Consider the following 24,120-nt stretch of genomic DNA (forward strand, 5'->3'; position numbering starts at 1 on the left):
ATAGAGGCCTGTCTCCTGTCAGTCTCACAATGGTGGCTGTCCGCTGCTTTCCTGTCTCCCTGTGGCAGGGCTCAGATCCCTATAGAGGCCTGTCTCCTGTCAGTCTCACAATGGTGGCTGTCCGCTGCCTTCCTGTCTCCCTGTGGCAGGTCTCAGATCTCTGTAGAGGCCTGTCTCCTGTCAGTCTCACAATGGTGGCTGTCCGCTGCCTTCCCTTCTATCTCCCTGTGGCAGGTCTCAGATCCCTGTAGAGCCTGTCTCCTGTCAGTCTCACAATGGCGGCTGTCCACTGCCTTCCCTTCTATCTCCCTGTGGCAGGCTCAGATCCCTGTAGAGGCTTGTCTCCTGTCAGTCTCACAATGGCGGCTGTCCGCTGCCTTCCTGTCTCCCTGTGGCAGGTCTCAGATCCCTGTAGAGGCCTGTCTCCTGTCAGTCTCACAATGGTGGCTGTCCGCTGCCTTCCCTTCTATCTCCCTGTGGCAGGGCTCAGATCCCTGTAGAGCCTGTCTCCTGTCAGTCTCACAATGGCGGCTGTCCGCTGCCTTCCCTTCTATCTCCCTGTGGCAGGCTTAGGTCCCTGTAGAGGCCTGTCTCCTGTCAGTCTCACAATGGCAGCTGTCCGCTGCCTTCCCTTCTATCTCCCTGTGGCAGGGCTCAGGTCCCTGTAGAGGCCTGTCTCCTGTCAGTCTCACAATGGCGGCTGTCCGCTGCCTTCCCTTCTATCTCCCTGTGGCAGGGCTCAGATCCCTGTACAGCCTGTCTCCTGTCAGAGTCTCACAATGGCGGCTGTCCACTGTCGCTGCCTTCCTGTCTCCCTGTGGCAGGGCTCAGATCCCTGTAGAGCCTGTCTCCTGTCAGTCTCACAATGGCGGCTGTCCGCTGCCTTCCCTTCTATCTCCCTGTGGCAGGGCTCAGAACCCTGTAGAGCCTGTCTCCTGTCAGTCTCACAATGGTGGCTGTCCGCTGCCTTCCCTTCTATCTCCCCGTGGCAGGCTCAGATCCCTGTACAGGCATGTCTCCTGTCAGTCTCACAATGGCGGCTGTCCGCTGCCTTCCCTTCTATCTCCCTGTGGGAGGGCTCAGATCCCTGTAGAGCCTGTCTCCTGTCAGTCTCACAATGGTGGCTGTCCGCTGCCTTCCCTTCTATCTCCCTGTGGCAGGGCTCAGATCCCTGTAGAGGCCTGTCTCCTGTTAGTGTCTCACAATGGCGGCTGTCCTCTGCCTTCCCTTCTATCTCCCTGTGGCCGGTCTCAGATCCCTGTAGAGCCTGTCTCCTGTCAGTCTCACAATGGTGGCTGTCCGCTGCCTTCCTGTCTCCCTGTGGCAGGTCTCAGATCCCTGTAGAGGCCTGTCTCCTGTCAGTCTCACAATGGCGGCTGTCCACTGCCTTCCCTTCTATCTCCCTGTGGCAGGCTCAGATCCCTGTAGAGGCTTGTCTCCTGTCAGTCTCACAATGGTGGCTGTCCGCTGCCTTCCTGTCTCCCTGTGGCAGGTCTCAGATCCCTGTAGAGGCCTGTCTCCTGTCAGTCTCACAATGGTGGCTGTCCGCTGCCTTCCCTTCTATCTCCCTGTGGCAGGGCTCAGATCCCTGTAGAGGCTTGTCTCCTGTCAGTCTCACAATGGCGGCTGTCCGCTGCCTTCCCTTCTATCTCCCCGTGGCAGGCTCAGATCCCTGTAGAGGCCTGTCTCCTGTCAGTCTCACAATGGCAGCTGTCCGCTGCCTTCCCTTCTATCTCCCTGTGGGAGGGCTCAGATCCCTGTAGAGCCTGTCTCCTGTCAGTCTCACAATGGTGGCTGTACGCTGCCTTCCCTTCTATCTCCCTGTGGCCGGTCTCAGATCCCTGTAGAGCCTGTCTCCTGTCAGTCTCACAATGGTGGCTGTCCGCTGCCTTCCCTTCTATCTCCCTGTGGCAGGGCTCAGATCCCTGTAGAGGCCTGTCTCCTGTCAGTGTCTCACAATGGCGGCTGTCCTCTGCCTTCCCTTCTATCTCCCTGTGGCCGGTCTCAGATCCCTGTAGAGCCTGTCTCCTGTCAGTCTCGCAATGGTGGCTGTCCGCTGCCTTCCTGTCTCCCTGTGGCAGGGCTCAGATCCCTATAGAGGCCTGTCTCCTGTCAGTCTCACAATGGTGGCTGTCCGCTGCCTTCCTGTCTCCCTGTGGCAGGCTCAGATCCCTGTAGAGGCCTGTCTCCTGTCAGTCTCACAATGGTGGCTGTCCGCTGCCTTCCTGTCTCCCTGTGGCAGGGCTCAGATCCCTGTAGAGGCCTGTCTCCTGTCAGTCTCACAATGGCGGCTGTCCGCTGCCTTCCCTTCTATCTCCCCGTGGCAGGGCTCAGATCCCTGTAGAGGCCTGTCTCCTGTCAGAGTCTCACAATGGCGGCTGTCCGCTGCCTTCCCTTCTATCTCCCTGTGGCAGGGCTCAGATCCCTGTAGAGGCTTGTCTCCTGTCAGTCTCACAATGGCGGCTGTCCGCTGCCTTCCCTTCTATCTCCCTGTGGCAGGGCTCAGATCCCTGTAGAGGCCTGTCTCCTGTCAGTCTCACAATGGCGGCTGTCCGCTGCCTTCCCTTCTATCTCCCCGTGGCAGGCTCAGATCCCTGTAGAGGCCTGTCTCCTGTCAGTCTCACAATGGCGGCTGTCCGCTGCCTTCCCTTCTATCTCCCTGTGGCAGGTCTCAGATCCCTGTAGAGCCTGTCTCCTGTCAGTCTCACAATGGCGGCTGTCCGCTGCCTTCCCTTCTATCTCCCTGTGGCAGGTCTCAGATCCCTGTAGAGCCTGTCTCCTGTCAGTCTCACAATGGCGGCTGTCCGCTGCCTTCCCTTCTATCTCCCTGTGGCAGGTCTCAGATCCCTGTAGAGCCTGTCTCCTGTCAGTATCACAATGGCGGCTGTCCGCTGCCTTTCTGTCTCCCTGTGGCAGGGCTCAGATCCTTGTAGAGGCCTGTCTCCTGTCAGTCTCACAATGGCGGCTGTCCGCTGCCTTCCCTTCTATCTCCCTGTGGCACGGCTCAGATCCCTGTAGAGCCTGTCTCCTGTCAGTCTCACAATGGCGGCTGTCCGCTGCCTTCCCTTCTATCTCCCTGTGGCAGGCTCAGATCCCTGTAGAGGCCTGTCTCCTGTCAGTCTCACAATGGCGGCTGTCCGCTGCCTTCCCTTCTATCTCCCTGTGGCAGGGCTCAGATCCCTGTAGAGGCCTGTCTCCTGTCAGTCTCACAATGGCGGCTGTCCGCTGCCTTCCCTTCTATCTCCCTGTGGCAGGGCTCAGATCTCTGTAGAGCCTGTCTCCTGTCAGTCTCACAATGGTGGCTGTCCGCTGCCTTCCCTTCTATCTCCCTGTGGCAGGGCTCAGATCCCTGTAGAGGCCTGTCTCCTGTCAGTCTCACAATGGCGGCTGTCCGCTGCCTTCCCTTCTATCTCCCTATGGCAGGGCTCAGATCCCTGTAGAGGCCTGTCTCCTGTCAGTCTCACAATGGCGGCTGTCCGCTGCCTTCCTGTCTCCCTGTGGCAGGGCTCAGATCCCTGTAGAGGCCGGTCTCCTGTCAGTCTCACAATGGTGGCTGTCCGCTGCCTTCCCTTCTCTCTCCCTGTGGCAGGCTCAGATCCCTGTAGAGGCCTGTTTCCTGTCAGTCTCACAATGGCGGCTGTCCGCTGCCTTCCCTTCTATCTCCCTGTGGCAGGGCTCAGATCCCTGTAGAGGCCTGTCTCCTGTCAGTCTCACAATGGCGGCTGTCCGCTGCCTTCCCTTCTATCTCCCCGTGGCAGGCTCAGATCCCTGTAGAGGCCTGTCTCCTGTCAGTCTCACAATGGTGGCTGTCCGCTGCCTTCCCTTCTATCTCCCTGTGGCAGGGCTCAGATCCCTGTAGAGGCCTGTCTCCTGTCAGTCTCACAATGGCGGCTGTCCGCTGCCTTCCCTTCTATCTCCCTGTGGCAGGGCTCAGATCCCTGTAGAGGCCTGTCTCCTGTCAGTCTCACAATGGCGGCTGTCCGCTGCCTTCCCTTCTATCTCCCCGTGGCAGGCTCAGATCCCTGTAGAGGCCTGTCTCCTGTCAGAGTCTCACAATGGCGGCTGTCCGCTGCCTTCCCTTCTATCTCCCTGTGGCAGGCTCAGATCCCTGTAGAGGCCTGTCTCCTGTCAGTCTCACAATGGTGGCTGTCCGCTGCCTTCCCTTCTATCTCCCTGTGGCAGGTCTCAGATCCCTGTAGAGGCCTGTCTCCTGTCAGTCTCACAATGGTGGCTGTCCGCTGCCTTCCTGTCTCCCTGTGGCAGGCTCAGATCCCTGTAGAGGCCTGTCTCCTGTCAGTCTCACAATGGCGGCTGTCTGCTGCCTTCTCTTCTATCTCCCTGTGGCAGGGCTCAGATTCCTGTAGAGGCCTGTCTCCTGTCAGTCTCACAATGGTGGCTGTCCGCTGCCTTCCCTTCTATCTCCCTGTGGCACGGCTCAGATCCCTGTAGAGCCTGTCTCCTGTCAGTCTCACAATGGCGGCTGTCCGCTGCCTTCCCTTCTATCTCCCTGTGGCAGGCTCAGATCCCTGTAGAGGCCTGTCTCCTGTCAGTCTCACAATGGCGGCTGTCCGCTGCCTTCCCTTCTATCTCCCTGTGGCAGGGCTCAGATCCCTGTAGAGGCCTGTCTCCTGTCAGTCTCACAATGGCGGCTGTCCGCTGCCTTCCCTTCTATCTCCCTGTGGCAGGGCTCAGATCCCTGTAGAGGCCTGTCTCCTGTCAGTCTCACAATGGTGGCTGTCCGCTGCCTTCCCTTCTATCTCCCTGTGGCAGGGCTCAGATCCCTGTAGAGGCCTGTCTCCTGTCAGAGTCTCACATATCAGTCCTTGCTGCCATCACCATCCTTTCCTGACTGACAAATCTTACCGCCTCATAACAGTTAGCTCCTCCCCATAACATGTGACTTTCCGAGAAGCAGCCATTGGCTGACTGCACGGTCAGTACTCCTTCCCATAAAACTCACTAAAACCTTTAGTGATGTTTTCCCTGTAAGAAAATTCACAATTAAGACAAGCAAAGAAATGGGAATAACTTAGGAAAAACCACATACACTGAAAATGCAGAAATGACAAAAAATACTTCTATCTCAGAAACTTTTTGTGATAGAGTAAAACTAAGCATATTTTTGGAATCAACAGATCAAACTCCATAAAACAGACACATTACCTTTGATGATGATTTTTTTGTGTTGACCAGTGTTATTGTCCGTTGTTTTGGTTACCCAGCCAGCGCTGCCTGCTACTCCTCCCCCCCATAGGTTTGTGTGAAACCAAAATCCTGCTGCAATTCCCCTCGCACTGCTGCAACCCCCCTCTCTCTCCCACACGGAGAATTCCTACTCCCTCCCTAATGCAAGTTTATTGCCTGCTGGCAGAGTTAAATGTGTTCCTGCCAAGAATCCCCTTGTCTGCTAGGCAGAATACTCAAAGTAGAATTCATTAATACACATTAACCCTAGAAACATGAAAATTAGATTTCCAGGATCTGGGCAATTAGGGCTACGCATGGCGTTTTGCAGCATTTAGGGCCATTGGAAACCTGGGAAATGAAGTTCTGCCCACCAGTAAATCACAGACATACCGTGTTTGGACTCTAAAGAATGGTAAAATCACAGGGGTAAAAATAATGCCAATATCGTTGGCCTGTGAGCTTTCGGTCCAAAGATATGGGAAAAAGGAGTTTTGATAACTTTACAAAATAGGTGTATTCCCCAGGAAACAGCCCACATGTGAGGTCAGCCAAAGTGGAAGTCCCTAAGTTTATGGCCAAGCCATAAAACAGGAAGGTCCATTTTGGGAGGCATTCAGAGAGCCGAAGAGACAGCTGAAGACATTATGCTGGGGTGCTGAATCATTTCTCTGGGAACTCTCCTCCCCTTTATCGACACGTCATACCTGTGACTGAGATTTAGTAAGTTTGTACCTTTATCCCATTTATTTTATAACGGTTTGTACATATTTGTATTTGTCTCTTGTAATATCTTTTGTAATTTTTGCAAACACTGCCGATTTTTTTTTTCTGGAGTAAACAAATTTGCTAGCTTCGTTCTTTTGGCTGTATGAAAGAACCGACACGTACTCCGCGCAAATTCACGCAACCTGGGGTTGGTTTCTGACCCGATATAGGCTTGGTAGCGGACCAGCTTATATCTAAAGAGGAACTGGTGGTAGCATAGCGTTCTGGTATTATTGGGGGATCCTGGCAGTGATGGACCGGAGATTTATATACCGTATGTTTCGGACTATAAGACACACCGGACCATAAGATGCACCTAGGTTTTAGAGGAGAAAATTTAGGGAAAAAAAATTTAAGCAAAAAAATGGTCAATTCTGTACTGTAATATCCCCTATCCTGGTATATATGGTCTTCTCATCCCCATTCTGATACTCATGGCCCCCTCATCCCTATCCTGGTGTGTATGGCCCCATCCTTATTCTGGTTTGATTGGCACTATCCTGGTCCTGGTATGCACGACCCCATCCCAGTCCTGGTATGATTGGCCCCATCCTTTTTCTTTAATAATTGACCCCATCCCAATCCTAGTATCCATGGCCCCATCGTGTTCCTGGTATGATTGGCCCCATCCTATTCCTGGTATGATTGGCCCCATCCATTTTCTTTTATAATTGGCCCCATCCCTTGTATCCATGGCCCCATCAGGAAAGATTAAAAAAAGCAAAAACATTACACTCACCTACATGGCGCTCCCTCGCAGCGTCCTGCTCCGGTGCCAGCAGCTGCTTAATGCTTGTAAGCAGCACATGGCAGGGACGTCATGCGCTGCTCACAAGAAGAGCATAGCTGCCGGAATACGGTACTCACGAGACCGTTCATGGCAGAGAGCGGTGAGTATACATTCCTCTTCAGTAGCGCGCACTGTCAACCTGAGACTTCCGAATATTCATTTCTCTTAAGTATCAGCACACGTGACCGCCAGCCCCAGCAGGAAGCCGATGGCTGACAGTGTGCGCTACTGAAGAGGAATGGATACTCACCGCTCTGTGATAAACGGTCCCGATGAGTATTCTGGCAGCTGTGCTCTGCTTGTTAGCAGCACATGATGTCCCTGCCATGCGCTGCTTACAAGCATTAATCAGCTCCTGGCACCGGAGCAGGACGCTGCGAGGGAGCGCCGTGTAGGTAAGTGTAATGTTTTTTGTTTTTTTTTCATCTTTCCTGATGGGGCCATGGATACCAGGAATGGGATGGGGCCAATTATAAAAGAAAAAGGATGGGACCAATAATACCAGGAACAGGATGGGGCCATTTATAACAGGATGCCAGAAAAGTGAATATGCATTGCATTTCACAACCATGGGTGTGGAATGCAGTGCATATTAATTTCTCTTTAGCAGCGGGCACAGGAGTTAGCCGGAGCCACCTGCTCCAGCCTCCTGTGACCCAATGTTCCGCTAAAATGGCCTCCCCACCACAGCCAGACCCCATACATCTGGACGATAAGACACCCCCCCCATTATCCTCCATATTTTAATACTTTTCTTTACAGAAAAGACAATTCTGGTAATACGATCTTGATGTCTTCAAGCGCACATCCCCGACATACCATTCATGCCATTCCTAGGGGTGAGCTCACGAGAGCGAGAAGAATCTGCTCCATTGAAGAAAGCTTTCACAAGGAGAGCCGTGTCATTTCAAATAGGTTGCTTGATAGGGGATACAAAAAATCTAACATAAAACATGCACTTAGGAATGTTTCTAAAATTCCACGTGCAGATTTATTATACTCTGAAAACAAAAATGCAAATGTCACTTCTGAAACATAGGTTACTTTTTCTACTGCGTATAGCAGTCAGTACAATAAAATCAGGCAGATTATCCTCACATATCTCCCTGTAGTCAATCAGGATACATCTTTATGCACAATTCTCCAGAATGGATGCAGAGTAGTGGCTAGGAGAGGCTGCACACTGGGAAACATTCTGTCTCCCAGTATGGTGCGTCACAATAAAACTTCCACATCATGGCTATCAATCAAAGGCTTTTACAAATGCTCTGGTAACAGATGTAATGTCTGCCAATTTGCAGACAATAAAGAACCACCTTCTCTTCCAATCACAATGTTACTTATAAAATAAAATCATTTATTAATTGTGATTCTGACCATGTTATATATTGCATAAAGGGCAAGACTTGCAACATTTGTTACATAGGTTACACCACTAGGAAAATTAAAAAAAGAATTTCAGAACATATAGCGAATATAAACAGCAATAATTGAGGTTATTCTGGAGCCACAAAACACTTTATTTCTGTGCATAAGGGAGACCTATCCAACTTTTCATTTTTTGGCATAGAAAGGGTTAATCAGTCACCAAGAGGTGATGACTGGAAGAAACAATTAGCGCTGCGGGAAGCTTTTTGGATTTTGACCTTAGATACCAAACACCCACACGGCATGAACTATAGGAATGATCTTTTTTATATATATTAAACTGATAGATATAATTATGCGGTAACAAAAATCATACATTCATGTAATTTTGATATGTTTTAATGGAAGAAAAATGTTGTTATGTGTGTCCACCTGCAATTTTTGCAATGTAATTAATTGCCATGCTTGTGATTGGTTCCTTGTCATATATAAACCTGTTCATTCATTTTGTATTAGCTCCTATGACTAAGGGCGCCGTGGTGCGCCAGAAACGCGTCAGGCAGAGAGAATCTCACTGTTTTTTAAAATGTTCTAATAAACTTGGAAATTTTACCTACACTGGATGGACGTGCTGGATATTCCCTTCCTCCTTCAGCTGAAATCACCAGCAGGTCCGGCACCCACCAGTTACATTCATTTGCAAGGCTCATAAATGCAGGTCTCAGCGTGTCAAGCTCCAACTTTTCCCTTCCCCTCCTCTCGCCCTCACACAGTTATCATCCACACTTGGTCCTGGACCTCGAACCACAGTGTTGTCTACAACGCACCATGGACTGGAGTGTAATCCTCCACATCGGACAGATCCAATATACAGCCAGACACAGATTTAGAAAGACTGTTTAATTGTAGACGCTGTAAATGGAGCAATAAAATAAATTCTCTGCCATGAAAAGTAAAATGTCTGCGCCTCCCTGATATTGCTTCACTGGTGATGACTTCACACCTGAGATAATGACCTCATCTGCACGGAGCAGCGGTGCTCAGCTCCCTTCCTCCTCCTCGGAGACCTGCTCAGCGGGAATCAGCCGCAGGTTGTTGGCTCTCACGCTGGTGAGGGTGGGACAGACGCGCATCAGGTCGGACACCCCCTGCAGGGTGACCCCTGAACCGTCCACACTCAGCTGTACGATGGCCGCCTGTCTAAGGAAGCGCAGACCTAAACAAGAGAGAAGAACGGGAAGTCAAAATCTATATGCTAAACTAAGACAGACATGAAAAAACTTAGTACACCCTCTTGAATTCTACAGTTTTATGTATCTGGACATATAAAAGCATGTGGTCTTAAAATTGAGTAAAGGTACAAATTACACAGTGTCATCATTTACCAAAAACCAGACCAAAATGCAGAAGCCGTGTGAAAAAATAAGTACACCCCAAGAATCAGCAGCTTGTAGGAGCTTCTTTAGGTGCAACAATGTCAAGTTGTGATTTTCTGTATTACTTTCTCGCATCTTCTGGAGGGTTTTTGCCTCTCGTCTTCAGTTTGTGTTTACTGGGACTTCGTTTCTGCAACGTTTCTCTTAAGGACCCATCACAGCATTACTATTGTGTAGTGATCGGGACTGTCCCGTTCTCAGCTGGGGGGGGATCTTGGCTTTCTCAGCCGGGTTCTTTGCTATCTCAGCCGGGTTCTTTGCTTTCTCAGCCAGGTTCTTTGCTTTCTCAGCCGGGTTCTTTGCTTTCTCAGCCAGGTACTTTGCTTTCTCAGCCGGGTACTTTGCTTTCTCAGCCGGGTTCTTTGCCTTCTCAGCCGGGTACTTTGCTTTCTTAGCCGGGTACTTTGCTTTCTCAGCCGGCTTCTTTGCTTTCTCAGCCGGGTACTTTGCTTTCTCAGCCAGGTTCTTTGCTTTCTCAGCCGCCTTCTTTGCTTTCTCAGCCGGGTTCTTTGCTTTCTCAGCCGGGTTCTTTGCTTTCTCAGCCAGGTTCTTTGCTTTCTCAGCCAGGTTCTTTGCTTTCTCAGCCGCCTTCTTTGCTTTCTCAGCCATTCTAATGTAGATTTGCTGCCTGCGATTGTTGTCCAGCTTTTGCCAGTCATTATGGCCAAACATTTCTCTTAAATTAATGTGTGAATTGTTCTAGAAATGTTGTGGTTTGTTCAGGTGCCACTTTGCAAACCTCAGCCTTGCTACCATGTTGTTTTCAGTAACATAAGGCTTTCTCCTGAAAACCCTTCTGCACAAGCCGCACTTGTCCAGTCAAATAATAATCATAGTAATCCTAATTGGCCTAAAATGGGAAAAGTTTATTCTGATTTCATGTCAGATATTGAGAAAAACCTGCAGATGTGTCTTTATATAGTGGATGGAAACTTCTGGTTTCAACTGTAGATATGTTTCCTTAGAGTCTGCAATGTGGGAGTGCACAGTGCGCTCCACAGATAATAATAATAATTTTATTTCTATAGCGCCAACATATTCCGCAGCGCTTTACATTATAGAGGGGATTTGTACAGACAATAGACATTACAGCATAACAATAATCACAGATCAAAACAGATATCAGGAGGAATGAGGACCCTGCTCACCAGATACCAAGAGGAATGAGGGCCCCGACCACCAGATACAGGAGGAGTGAGAGCCCCGATCACCAGATACAGGAGGAGTGAGGGCCCCGATCACCAGATACAAGAGGAGTGAGGACCCCGATCACCAGATACAAGAAGAGTGAGGGCCCCGATCACCAGATACAGGAGGAGTGAGGGTCCCGATCACCAGATACAAGAGGAGTGAGGGCCCCGATCACCAGATACAGGAGGAGTGAGAGCCCCGATCACCAGATACAAGAGGAGTGAGAGCCCCGATCACCAGATACAGGAGGAGTGAGGGCCCCGATCACCAGATACAAGAGGAGTGAGGGCCCCGATCACCAGATACAAGAGGAGTGAGAGCCCCGATCACCAGATACAGGAGGAGTGAGGGCCCCGATCACCAGATACAAGAGGAGTGAGGGCCCCGATCACCAGATACAGGAGGAGTGAGGGCCCCGATCACCAGATACAAGAGGAGTGAGGGCCCCGATCACCAGATACAAGAGGAGTGAGGGTCCCGATCACCAGATACAAGAGGAGTGAGGGCCCCGATCACCAGATACAAGAGGAGTGAGGGCCCCGATCACCAGATACAAGAGGAGTGAGAGCCCCGATCACCAGATACAAGAGGAGTGAGGGCCCCGATCACCAGATACAGGAGGAGTGAGGGCCCCGATCACCAGATACAAGAGGAGTGAGAGCCCCGATCACCAGATACAGGAGGAGTGAGGACCCCGATCACCAGATACAAGAGGAGTAAGGGCCCCGATCACCAGATACAAGAGGAGTGAGGGCCCCGATCACCAGATACAAGAGGAGTGAGGGCCCCGATCACCAGATACAGGAGGAGTAAGGGCCCCGATCACCAGATACAAGAGGAGTGAGGGCCCCGATCACCAGATACAAGAGGAGTGAGGGCCCCGATCACCAGATACAAGAGGAGTGAGGGCCCCGATCACCAGATACAAGAGGAGTGAGGGCCCCGATCACCAGATACAGGAGGAGTGAGGGCCCCGATCACCAGATACAGGAGGAGTGAGGGCCCCGATCACCAGATACAAGAGGAGTGAGGGCCCCGATCACCAGATACAAGAGGAGTGAGGGCCCCGATCACCAGATACAAGAGGAGTGAGGGCCCCGATCACCAGATACAAGAGGAGTGAGGGCCCCGATCACCAGATACAGGAGGAGTGAGGGCCCCGACCACCAGATACAGGAGGAGTGAGGGCCCCGATCACCAGATACAAGAGTGAGGGCCCCGATCACCAGATACAGGATGAGTGAGGGCCCCGATCACCAGATACAAGAGGAGTGAGGGCCCTGATCACCAGATACAGGAGGAGTGAGGACCCCGATCACCAGATACAAGAGGAGTGAGGGCCCCGATCACCAGATACAGGAGGAGTGAGGGCCCCAATCACCAGATACAAGAGGAGTGAGGGCCCCGATCACCAGATACAAGAGGAGTGAGAGCCCCGATCACCAGATACAGGAGGAGTGAGGGCCCCGATCACCAGATACAAGAGGAGTGAGGACCCCGATCACCAGATACAAGAAGAGTGAGGGCCCCGATCACCAGATACAGGAGGAGTGAGGGCCCCGATCACCAGATACAAGAGGAGTGAGAGCCCCGATCACCAGATACAGGAGGAGTGAGGACCCCGATCACCAGATAAAAGAGGAGTAAGGGCCCCGATCACCAGATACAAGAGGAGTGAGGGCCCCGATCACCAGATACAAGAGGAGTGAGGGCCCCGATCACCAGATACAGGAGGAGTGAGGGCCCCGATCACCAGATACAAGAGGAGTGAGGGCCCCGATCACCAGATACAAGAGGAGTGAGGGCCCCGATCACCAGATACAAGAGGAGTGAGGGCCCCGATCACCAGATACAGGAGGAGTGAGGGCCCCGATCACCAGATACAGGAGGAGTGAGTGCCCCGATCACCAGATACAAGAGGAGTGAGGGCCCCGATCACCAGATACAAGAGGAGTGAGGGCCCCGATCACCAGATACAAGAGGAGTGAGGGCCCCGACCACCAGATACAGGAGGAGTGAGGGCCCCGATCACCAGATACAGGAGGAGTGAGGGCCCCGATCACCAGATACAAGAGGAGTGAGGGCCCCGATCACCAGATACAGGATGAGTGAGGGCCCCGATCACCAGATACAAGAGGAGTGAGGGCCCCGATCACCAGATACAAGAGGAGTGAGGGCCCCGATCACCAGATACAGGAGGAGTGAGGGCCCCGATCACCAGATACAAGAGAAGTGAGGGCCCCGATCACCAGATACAAGAGGAGTGAGGGCCCCGATCACCAGATACAAGAGGAGTGAGGGCCCCGATCACCAGATACAAGAGGAGTGAGGGCCCCGATCACCAGATACAGGAGGAGTGAGGGCCCCGACCACCAGATACAGGAGGAGTGAGGGCCCCGATCACCAGATACAAGAGGAGTGAGGGCCCCGATCACCAGATACAGGATGAGTGAGGGCCCCGATCACCAGATACAAGAGGAGTAAGGGCCCCGATCACCAGATACAAGAGGAGTGAGGGCCCCGATCACCAGATACAAGAGGAGTGAGGGCCCCGATCACCAGATACAGGAGGAGTGAGGGCCCCGATCACCAGATACAGGAGGAGTGAGGGCCCCGATCACCAGATACAGGAGGAGCGAGGGCCCCGATCACCAGATACAAGAGGAGTGAGGGCCCCGATCACCAGATACAAGAGGAGTGAGGGCCCCGATCACCAGATACAGGAGGAGTGAGGGCCCCGATCACCAGATACAGGAGGAGTGAGGGCCCCGATCACCAGATACAGGAGGAGTGAGGGCCCCGACCACCAGATACAGGAGGAGTGAGGGCCCCGATCACCAGATACAGGAGGAGTGAGGGCCCCGATCACCAGATACAGGAGGAGTGAGGGCCCCGATCACCAGATACAGGAGGAGTAAGGGCCCCGATCACCACATACAAGAGGAGTGAGGGCCCCGATCACCAGATACAAGAGGAGTGAGGGCCCCGATCACCAGATACAGGAGGAGTGAGGGCCCCGATCACCAGATACAAGAGGAGTGAGGGCCCCGATCACCAGATACAGGAGGAGTGAGGGCCCCGACCACCAGATACAGGAGGAGTGAGGGCCCCGATCACCAGATACAAGAGGAGTGAGGGCCCCGATCACCAGATACAGGAGGAGTGAGGGCCCCGACCACCAGATACAGGAGGAGTGAGGTCCCCGATCACCAGATACCAGAGGAGTGAGGGCCCCGATCACCAGATACAAGAGGAGTGAGGGCCCCGATCACCAGATACAAGAGGAGTGAGGGCCCCGATCACCAGATACATGAGGAGTGAGAGCCCCGATCACCAGATACAGGAGGAGCGAGGGCCCCGATCACCAGATACAGGAGGAGCGAGGGCCCCGATCACCAGATACAGGAGGAGCGAGGGCCCCGATCACCAGATACAGGAGGAGTGAGGGCCCCGACCACCAGATACAGGAGGAGTGAGGTCCCCGATCACCAGATACAGGAGGAGTGAGGGCCCCGATCACCAGATACAAGAGGAGTGAGGGCCCCGATCACCAGATACAGGAGGAGTGAGGGCCCCGATCACCAGATACAAGAGGAGTGAGGGCCCCGATCACCAGATACAGGAGGAGTGAGGGCCCCGATCACCAGATACAAGAGGAGTGAGAGCCCCGATCACCAGATACAGGAGGAGTGAGGACCCCGATCACCAGATAAAAGAGGAGTAAGGGCCCCGATCACCAGATACAAGAGGAGTGAGGGCCCCGATCACCAGATACAAGAGGAGTGAGGGCCCCGATCACCAGATACAGGAGGAGTGAGAGCCCCAACCACCAGATACAGGAGGAGTGAGAGCCCCAACCACCAGATACAGGAGGAGTGAGGACCCCGATCACCAGATAAAAGAGGAGTAAGGGCCCCGATCACCAGATACAAGAGGAGTGAGGGCCCCGATCACCAGATACAAGAGGAGTGAGGGCCCCGATCACCAGATACAGGAGGAGTGAGGGCCCCGATCACCAGATACAAGAGGAGTGAGGGCCCCGATCACCAGATACAAGAGGAGTGAGGGCCCCGATCACCAGATACAAGAGGAGTGAGGGCCCCGATCACCAGATACAGGAGGAGTGAGGGCCCCGATCACCAGATACAGGAGGAGTGAGGGCCCCGATCACCAGATACAAGAGGAGTGAGGGCCCCGATCACCAGATACAAGAGGAGTGAGGGCCCCGATCACCAGATACAAGAGGAGTGAGGGCCCCGATCACCAGATACAAGAGGAGTGAGGGCCCCGATCACCAGATACAGGAGGAGTGAGGGCCCCGACCACCAGATACAGGAGGAGTGAGGGCCCCGATCACCAGATACAAGAGGAGTGAGGGCCCCGATCACCAGATACAGGATGAGTGAGGGCCCCGATCACCAGATACAAGAGGAGTGAGGGCCCCGATCACCAGATACAAGAGGAGTGAGGGCCCCGATCACCAGATACAGGAGGAGTGAGTGCCCCGATCACCAGATACAAGAGGAGTGAGGGCCCCGATCACCAGATACAAGAGGAGTGAGGGCCCCGATCACCAGATACAGGAGGAGTGAGGGCCCCGATCACCAGATACAGGAGGAGCGAGGGCTCCGATCACCAGATACAGGAGGAGCGAGGGCCCCGATCACCAGATACAAGAGGAGTGAGGGCCCCGATCACCAGATACAAGAGGAGTGAGGGCCCTGCTCACCAGATACCAAGAGGAATGAGGGCCCTGATCACCAGATACAGGAGGAGTGAGGGCCCCGATCACCAGATACAGGAGGAGTGAGGGCCCCGACCACCAGATACAGGAGGAGTGAGGGCCCCGATCACCAGATACAAGAGGAGTGAGGGCCCCGATCACCAGATACAGGATGAGTGAGGGCCCCGATCACCAGATACAAGAGGAGTGAGGGCCCTGATCACCAGATACAAGAGGAGTGAGGGCCCCGATCACCAGATACAAGAGGAGTGAGGGCCCCGATCACCAGATACAGGAGGAGTGAGGGCCCCGATCACCAGATACAAGAGGAGTGAGGGCCCCGATCACCAGATACAGGAGGAGTGAGGGCCCCGATCACCAGATACAGGAGGAGTGAGGGCCCCGATCACCAGGTACAGGAGGAGTGAGGACCCCGATCACCAGATACAAGAGGAGTGAGGGCCCCGATCACCAGATACAGGAGGAGTGAGGGCCCCGATCACCAGATACAAGAGGAGTGAGGGCCCCGATCACCAGATACAAGAGGAGTGAGGACCCCGATCACCAGATACAGGAGGAGTGAGGGCCCCGATCACCAGATACAGGAGGAGCGAGGGCCCCGATCACCAGATACAGGAGGAGTGAGGGCTCCGATCACCAGATACAGGAGGAGTGAGGGCCCCGATCACAGATACAGGAGGAGTGAGGGCCCCGATCACCAGATACAGGAGGAGTGAGGGGCCCGATCATCAGATACAGGAGGAGTGAGGGCCCCGATTACCTCATACAGGAGGAGTGAGGGCCCCGATCACCAGATACAGGAGGAGTGAGGGCTCCGATCACCAGATACAGGAGGAGTGAGGGCCCCGATCACAGATACAGGAGGAGTGAGGGCCCCGATCACCAGATACAGGAGGAGTGAGGGCCCCGATCACAGATACAGGAGGAGTGAGGGCCCCGATCACCAGATACAGGAGGAGTGAGGGCCCCGATCATCAGATACAGGAGGAGTGAGGGCCCCGATTACCTCATACAGGAGGAGTGAGGGCCCCGATCACCAGATACAGGAGGAGTGAGGGCCCCGATCACCAGATACAAGAGGAGTGAGGGCCCCGATCACCAGATACAGGAGGAGTGAGGGCCCCGATCACCAGATACAGGAGGAGTGAGGGCCCCGATCACCAGATACAAGAGGAGTGAGGACCCCGATCACCAGATACCAAGAGGAGTGAGGGCCCCGATCACCAGATACAGGAGGAGTGAGGGCCCCGATCACCAGATACAGGAGGAGTGAGGGCCCCGATCACCAGATACAGGAGGAATGAGGGCCCCGATCACCAGATACAGGAGTGAGGACCCCGATCACCAGATACAGAAGGAGTGAGGGCCCCGATCACCAGATACAAGAGGAGTGAGGGCCCCGATCACCAGATACAAGAGGAGTGAGGGTCCCGATCACCAGATACAAGAGGAGTGAGGGTCCCGATCACCAGATACAAGAGGAGTGAGGGCCCCGATCACCAGATACAAGAGGAGTGAGGGCCCCGATCACCAGATACAAGAGGAGTGAGGGCCCTGCTCACCAGATACAAGAGGAATGAGGGCCCCGATCACCAGATACAAGAGGAGTGAGGGCCACGATCACCAGATACAGGAGGAGTGAGGGCCCCGATCCCCAGATACAAGAGGAGTGAGGGCCCCGATCACCAGATACAGGAGGAGTGAGGGCCCCGATCACCAGATACAAGAGGAGTGAGGGCCCCGATCACCAGATACAGGAGGAGTGAGGGCCCCGATCACCAGATACAGGAGGAGTGAGGGCCCTGATCACCAGATACAAGAGGAGTGAGGGCCCCGATCACCAGATACAGGAGGAGCGAGGGCCCCGATCACCAGATACAGGAGGAGTGAGGGCCCCGATCACCAGATACAAGAGGAGTGAGGGCCCCGATCACCAGATACAGGAGGAGTAAGGGCCCCGATCACCAGATACAAGAGGAGTGAGGGCCCCGATCACCAGATACAAGAGGAGTGAGGGCCCCGATCACCAGATACAAGAGGAGTGAGGGCCCCGATCACCAGATACAAGAGGAGTGAGGGCCCCGATCACCAGATACAAGAGGAGTGAGGGCCCCGATCACCAGATACAGGAGGAGTGAGGGCCCCGATCACCAGATACAGGAGGAGTGAGGGCCCCGATCACCAGATACAAGAGGAGTGAGGGCCCCGATCACCAGATACAAGAGGAGTGAGGGCCCCGATCACCAGATAAAAGAGGAGTGAGGGCCCCGATCACCAGATAAAAGAGGAGTGAGGGCCCCGATTACCTCATACAGGAGGAGTGAGGGCCCTGCTCGCAAGCTACAATCTATGAGCACAGATGCTGAACATACTGCGTGTCAAGGAAATGGAGTCATTTTGGGGCAGTTCAATACTTGGAGTGCAAAGTGAACTCCACTGCATACGGACTCGACGCCCTCAGCCATCCAGGGACCAGGGAGAGTAGGAAGAGGGGGGAAGGAGTCAGGTTTGAGCGCAGCAACGGGCTCCACCGATCTGTAGGATGTAGATGGAAAGTAGGCTCACATACATTACCTGACTCCTACCCTACTCCGCTATTCTCCCTGGTCACAGGATGGCTGTGCAGCGAAATGTGCGCTCCGAGCAGCAGATCGCCCCACAATGGTGACACTTCTGGTGAGGCATGATGGTGTTCATCATCTGTAGAACGCACTGTACGCGCCACGAAGCAGACCGCCCCATAAAGATGACACTTCCGGTGAGGCATGATGGTGTTCATCATCTGTAGAAGGCACTGTGCACTGCAGGCAGCAGATCGCCCCACAATGATGACACTTCTGGTGAGGCATGATGGTGTTCATCATCTCTAGAACGCACTGTGCGCTCTAAGCAGCAGATCACCCCACAATGATGACACTTCCGGTGAGGCATGATGGTGTTCATCATCTGTAGAACGCACTGTGTGCTGCAGGCAGCAGATCGCCCCATACTGATGACACTTCCGGTGAGGCATGATGGTGTTCATCATCTGTAGAACACACTGTGCACTGCAGGCAGCAGATCGCCCCACAATGATGACACTTCCGGTGAGGCATGATGGTGTTCATCATCTGTAGAACACACTGTGCACTGCAGGCAGCAGATCGCCCCACAATGATGACACTTCAGGTGAGGCATGATGGTGTTCATCATCTGTAGAACACACTGTGCGCTGCAGGCAGCAGATCGCCCCACAATGATGACACTTCCGGTGAGGCATGATGGTGTTCATCATCTGTAGAATGCACTGTGCGCTCCAAGCAGCAGATCGCCCCATAATGATGACACTTCTGGTGAGGCATGATGGTGTACATCATCTGTAGAACACACTGTGCACTGCAGGCAGCAGACCGCCCCACAATGATGACACTTCCGGTGAGGCATGATGGTGTTCATCATCTGCAGAACGCACTGTGTGCCCCGAGCAGCAGATCGCCCCACAATGATGACACTTCAGGTGAGGCATGATGGTGTTCATCATCTGCAGAACGCACTGTGTGCCCCGAGCAGCAGATCGCCCCACAATGATGACACTTCAGGTGAGGCATGATGGTGTTCATCATCTGCAGAACGCACTGTGTGCCCCGAGCAGCAGATCGCCCCACAATAGTGACACTTCTGGTGAGGCATGATGGTTTTCATCATCTGTAGAACACACTGTGCGCTGCAGGCAGCAGATCGACGCACAATCGTAAGTCAAGTCACAAGCCAGTGTCAGAATACCAGAGAAATAGCGGATAAGCACAGGGGCAATAACAAACGGGTAGTCTGAACACGGTTCAAAGGTCAGCACCAGAAGATCAGATGCAAAGGGGCAATAACGAGCGGGTAGTCTAAACACGGTTCAAAGGTCAGCAGCAGAAGATCAGATGCAAAGGGGCAATAACGAGCGGGTAGTCTGAACACAGTCCAAAGGTCATCAGCAGAAGATCAGATGCAAAGGGGCAATAACGAGCGGGTAGTCTGAACACATTCCCAAGGTCAGAAGCAGAAGATCAGATGCAAAGGGGCAATAACGAGCGGGTAGTCTGAACACAGTCCAAAGGTCAGCAGCAGAAGATCAGATACAAAGGGGCAATAACGAGTGGGTAGTCTGAACACAGTCCAAAGGTCAGCAGCAGAAGATCAGATAAAAAGGGGCAATAACAAACGAGTAGTCTGCACACGGTCCAAAGGTCAGCAGGAGAAGATCAGATGCAAAGGGGCAATAACGAGCGGGTAGTCTGAACACAGTCCCAAGGTCAGAAGCAGAATATCAGATGCAAAGGGGCAATAAGAGCGGGTAGTCAGAACACGGTCCAAAGGTCAGCAGCAGAAGATCAGATGCAAAGGGGCAATAACGAGCGGGTAATCTGAACACAGTCCCAAGGTCAGAAGCAGAATATCAGATGCAAAGGGGCAATAAGAGCGGGTAGTCTGGACACGGTTCAAAGGTCAGCAGCAGAAGATCAGATGCAAAGGGGCAATAACGAGCGGGTAGTCTAAACACGGTTCAAAGGTCAGCAGCAGAAGATCAGATGCAAAGGGGCAATAACGAGCGGGTAATCTGAACACAGTCCAAAGGTCATCAGCAGAAGATCAAATGCAAAGGGGCAATAACGAGTGGGTAGTCTGAACACAGTGCAAAGGTCATCAGCAGAAGATCAGATGCAAAGGGGTAATAACGAGCGGGTAGTCTGAACACAGTCCAAATGTCAGCAGCAGAAGATCAGATGCAAAGGGGCAATAACAAACGAGTAGTAGTCTAAACACGGTCCAAAGGTCAGCAGCAGAAGATCAGATGCAAAGAGGTAATAACGAGCGGGTAGTCAGAACACAGTCCCAAGGTCAGAAGCAGAATATCAGATGCAAAGGGGCAATAACGAGCGGGTAGTCAGAACACAGTCCAAAGGTCAGCAGCAGAAGATCAGATGCAAAGGGGCAATAACGAGCGGGTAGTCTGAACACAGTCCAAAGGTCATCAGCAGAAGATCAGATGCAAAGGGGCAATAACGAGCGGGTAGTCTGAACACAGTCCAAAGGTCATCAGCAGAAGATCAGATGCAAAGGGGTAATAACGAGCGGGTAGTCTGAACACAGTCCAAATGTCAGCAGCAGAAGATCAGATGCAAAGGGGCAATAACAAACGAGTAGTCTCAACACGGTCCAAAGGTCAGCAGCAGAAGATCAGATGCAAAGAGGTAATAACGAGCGGGTAGTCAGAACACAGTCCCAAGGTCAGAAGCAGAAGATCAGATGCAAAGGGGCAATAACGAGCGGGTAGTCTGAACACAGTCCAAAGGTCATCAGCAGAAGATCAGATGCAAAGGGGTAATAACGAGCGGGTAGTCTGAACACAGTCCAAATGTCAGCAGCAGAAGATCAGATGCAAAGGGGCAATAACAAACGAGTAGTCTCAACACGGTCCAAAGGTCAGCAGCAGAAGATCAGATGCAAAGAGGTAATAACGAGCGGGTAGTCAGAACACAGTCCCAAGGTCAGAAGCAGAATATCAGATGCAAAGGGGCAATAACGAGCGGGTAGTCTGAACACGGTCCAAAGATCATCAGCAGAAGATCAGATGCAAAGGGGCAATGACGAGCGGGTAGTCTGAACACAGTCCAAAGGTCATCAGCAGAATATCAGATGCAAAGGGGTAATAACGAGTGGGTAGTCTGAACACAGTCCAAATGTCAGCAGCAGAAGATCAGATGCAAAGGGGCAATAACAAACGAGTAGTCTCAACACGGTCCAAAGGTCAGCAGCAGAAGATCAGATGCAAAGGGGCAATAACGAGCGGGTAGTCTGAACACAGTCCAAATGTCAGCAGCAGAAGATCAGATGCAAAGGGGCAATAACAAACGAGTAGTCTCAACACGGTCCAAAGGTCAGCAGCAGAAGATCAGATGCAAAGAGGTAATAACGAGCGGGTAGTCAGAACACAGTCCCAAGGTCAGAAGCAGAATATCAGATGCAAAGGGGCAATAACGAGCGGGTAGTCTGAACACGGTCCAAAGGTCATCAGCAGAAGATCAGATGCAAAGGGGCAATAACGAGCGGGTAGTCTGAACACAGTCCAAAGGTCATCAGCAGAAGATCAGATGCAAAGAGGCAATAACGAGCGGGTAGTCTGAACACAGTCCAAAGGTCATCAGCAGAAGATCAGATGCAAAGGGGCAATAACGAGCGGGTAGTCTGAACACAGTACAAAGGTCATCAGCAGAAGATCAGATGCAAAGGGGTAATAACGAGTAGGTAGTCTGAACACAGTCCAAATGTCAGCAGCAGAAGATCAGATGCAAAGGGGCAATAACAAACGAGTAGTCTCAACACGGTCCAAAGGTCAGCAGCAGAAGATCAGATGCAAAGGGGCAATAACGAGCGGGTAATCTGAACACAGTCCAAAGGTCATCAGCAGAAGATCAGATGCAAAGGGGCAATAAGAGCGGGTAGTCAGAACACGGTCCAAAGGTCAGCAGCAGAAGATCAGATGCAAAGGGGCAATAACGAGCGGGTAGTCTGAACACGGTCCAAAGGTCAGCAGCAGAAGATCAGATGCAAAGGGGCAATAACGAGCGGGTAGTCAGAACACAGTCCAAAGGTCATCGGCAGAAGATCAGATGCAAAGGGGTAATAACGAGCGGGTAGTCAGAACACAGTCCAAAGGTCATCAGCAGAAGATCAGATGCAAAGAGGCAATAACGAGCGGGTAGTCTGAACACAGTCCAAATGTCAGCAGCAGAAGTTCAGATGCAAAGGGGTAATAACGAGCGGGTAGTCTGAACACAGTCCAAAGGTCAGCAGCAGAAGATCAGATGCAAAGAGGTAATAACGAGCGGGTAGTCAGAACACAGTCCCAAGGTCAGAAGCAGAATATCAGATGCAAAGGGGCAATAACGAGCGGGTAGTCTGAACACAGTCCAAAGGTCATCAGCAGAAGATCAGATGCAAAGGGGCAATAACGAGCGGGTAGTCTGAACACAGTCCAAAGGTCATCAGCAGAAGATCAGATGCAAAGGGGTAATAACGAGCGGGTAGTCTGAACACAGTCCAAATGTCAGCAGCAGAAGATCAGATGCAAAGGGGCAATAACAAACGAGTAATCTCAACACGGTCCAAAGGTCAGCAGCAGACGATCAGATGCAAAGGGGTAATAAAGAGCGGGTAATCTGAACACAGTCCCAAGGTCAGAAGCAGAATATCAGATGCAAAGAGGCAATAACGAGCGGGTAGTCTGAACACAGTCCAAAGGTCATCAGCAGAAGATCAGATGCAAAGGGGCAATAACGAGCGGGTAGTCTGAACACAGTACAAAGGTCATCAGCAGAAGATCAGATGCAAAGGGGTAATAACGAGTGGGTAGTCTGAACACAGTCCAAATGTCAGCAGCAGAAGATCAGATGCAAAGGGGCAATAACAAACGAGTAGTCTCAACACGGTCCAAAGGTCAGCAGCAGAAGATCAGATGCAAAGGGGCAATAACGAGCGGGTAATCTGAACACAGTCCCAAGGTCAGAAGCAGAATATCAGATGCAAAGGGGCAATAAGAGCGGGTAGTCAGAACACGGTCCAAAGGTCAGCAGCAGAAGATCAGATGCAAAGGGGCAATAACGAGCGGGTAGTCTGAACACGGTCCAAAGGTCAGCAGCAGAAGATCAGATGCAAAGGGGCAATAAAGAGCGGGTAGTCAGAACACAGTCCAAAGGTCATCGGCAGAAGATCAGATGCAAAGGGGTAATAACGAGCGGGTAGTCAGAACACAGTCCAAAGGTCATCAGCAGGAGATCAGATGCAAAGAGGCAATAACGAGCGGGTAGTCTGAACACAGTCCAAATGTCAGCAGCAGAAGATCAGATGCAAAGGGGCAATAACAAACGAATAGTCTCAACACGGTCCAAAGGTCAGCAGCAGAATATCAGATGCAAAGGGGCAATAAGAGCGGGTAGTCAGAACACGGTCCAAAGGTCAGCAGCAGAAGATCAGATGCAAAGGGGCAATAACGAGCGGGTAGTCTGAACACGGTCCAAAGGTCAGCAGCAGAAGATCAGATGCAAAGGGGCAATAACGAGCGGGTAGTCAGAACACAGTCCAAAGGTCATCGGCAGAAGATCAGATGCAAAGGGGTAATAACGAGCGGGTAGTCAGAACACAGTCCAAAGGTCATCAGCAGGAGATCAGATGCAAAGGGGCAATAACGAGCGGGTAGTCTGAACACAGTCCAAAGGTCAGCAGCAGAAGATCAGATACAAAGGGGCAATAACGAGTGGGTAGTCTGAACACAGTCCAAAGGTCAGCAGCAGAAGATCAGATGCAAAGGGGCAATAACAAACGAGTAGTCTGCACACGGTCCAAAGGTCAGCAGGAGAAGATCAGATGCAAAGGGGCAATAACGAGCGGGTAGTCTGAACACAGTCCCAAGGTCAGAAGCAGAATATCAGATGCAAAGGGGCAATAAGAGCGGGTAGTCAGAACACGGTCCAAAGGTCAGCAGCAGAAGATCAGATGCAAAGGGGCAATAACGAGCGGGTAATCTGAACACAGTCCCAAGGTCAGAAGCAGAATATCAGATGCAAAGGGGCAATAAGAGCGGGTAGTCTGGACACGGTTCAAAGGTCAGCAGC

The 24,120-nt window shown here is 52.7% G+C and overlaps 1 protein-coding gene across 1 annotated transcript in view; it reads right to left on the reverse strand.

Annotated features, from left to right (window-relative positions):
• Nucleotides 1-8,995: 8,995 nt before the first annotated feature.
• Nucleotides 8,996-24,120, reverse strand: part of LOC143781256 (uncharacterized) — a 177,364-nt gene continuing 162,239 nt past the window's right edge. The window contains exon 18 of the mRNA XM_077267750.1: nucleotides 8,996-9,326. Within this exon, the coding sequence (XP_077123865.1) occupies nucleotides 9,151-9,326 (176 nt within the window). The 3' untranslated portion in view covers nucleotides 8,996-9,150. The remainder of the gene's footprint in view (nucleotides 9,327-24,120) is intronic.

Source organism: Ranitomeya variabilis, chromosome 6, assembly GCF_051348905.1.
Source record: "Ranitomeya variabilis isolate aRanVar5 chromosome 6, aRanVar5.hap1, whole genome shotgun sequence".
NCBI lineage: Eukaryota > Metazoa > Chordata > Amphibia > Anura > Dendrobatidae > Ranitomeya > Ranitomeya variabilis.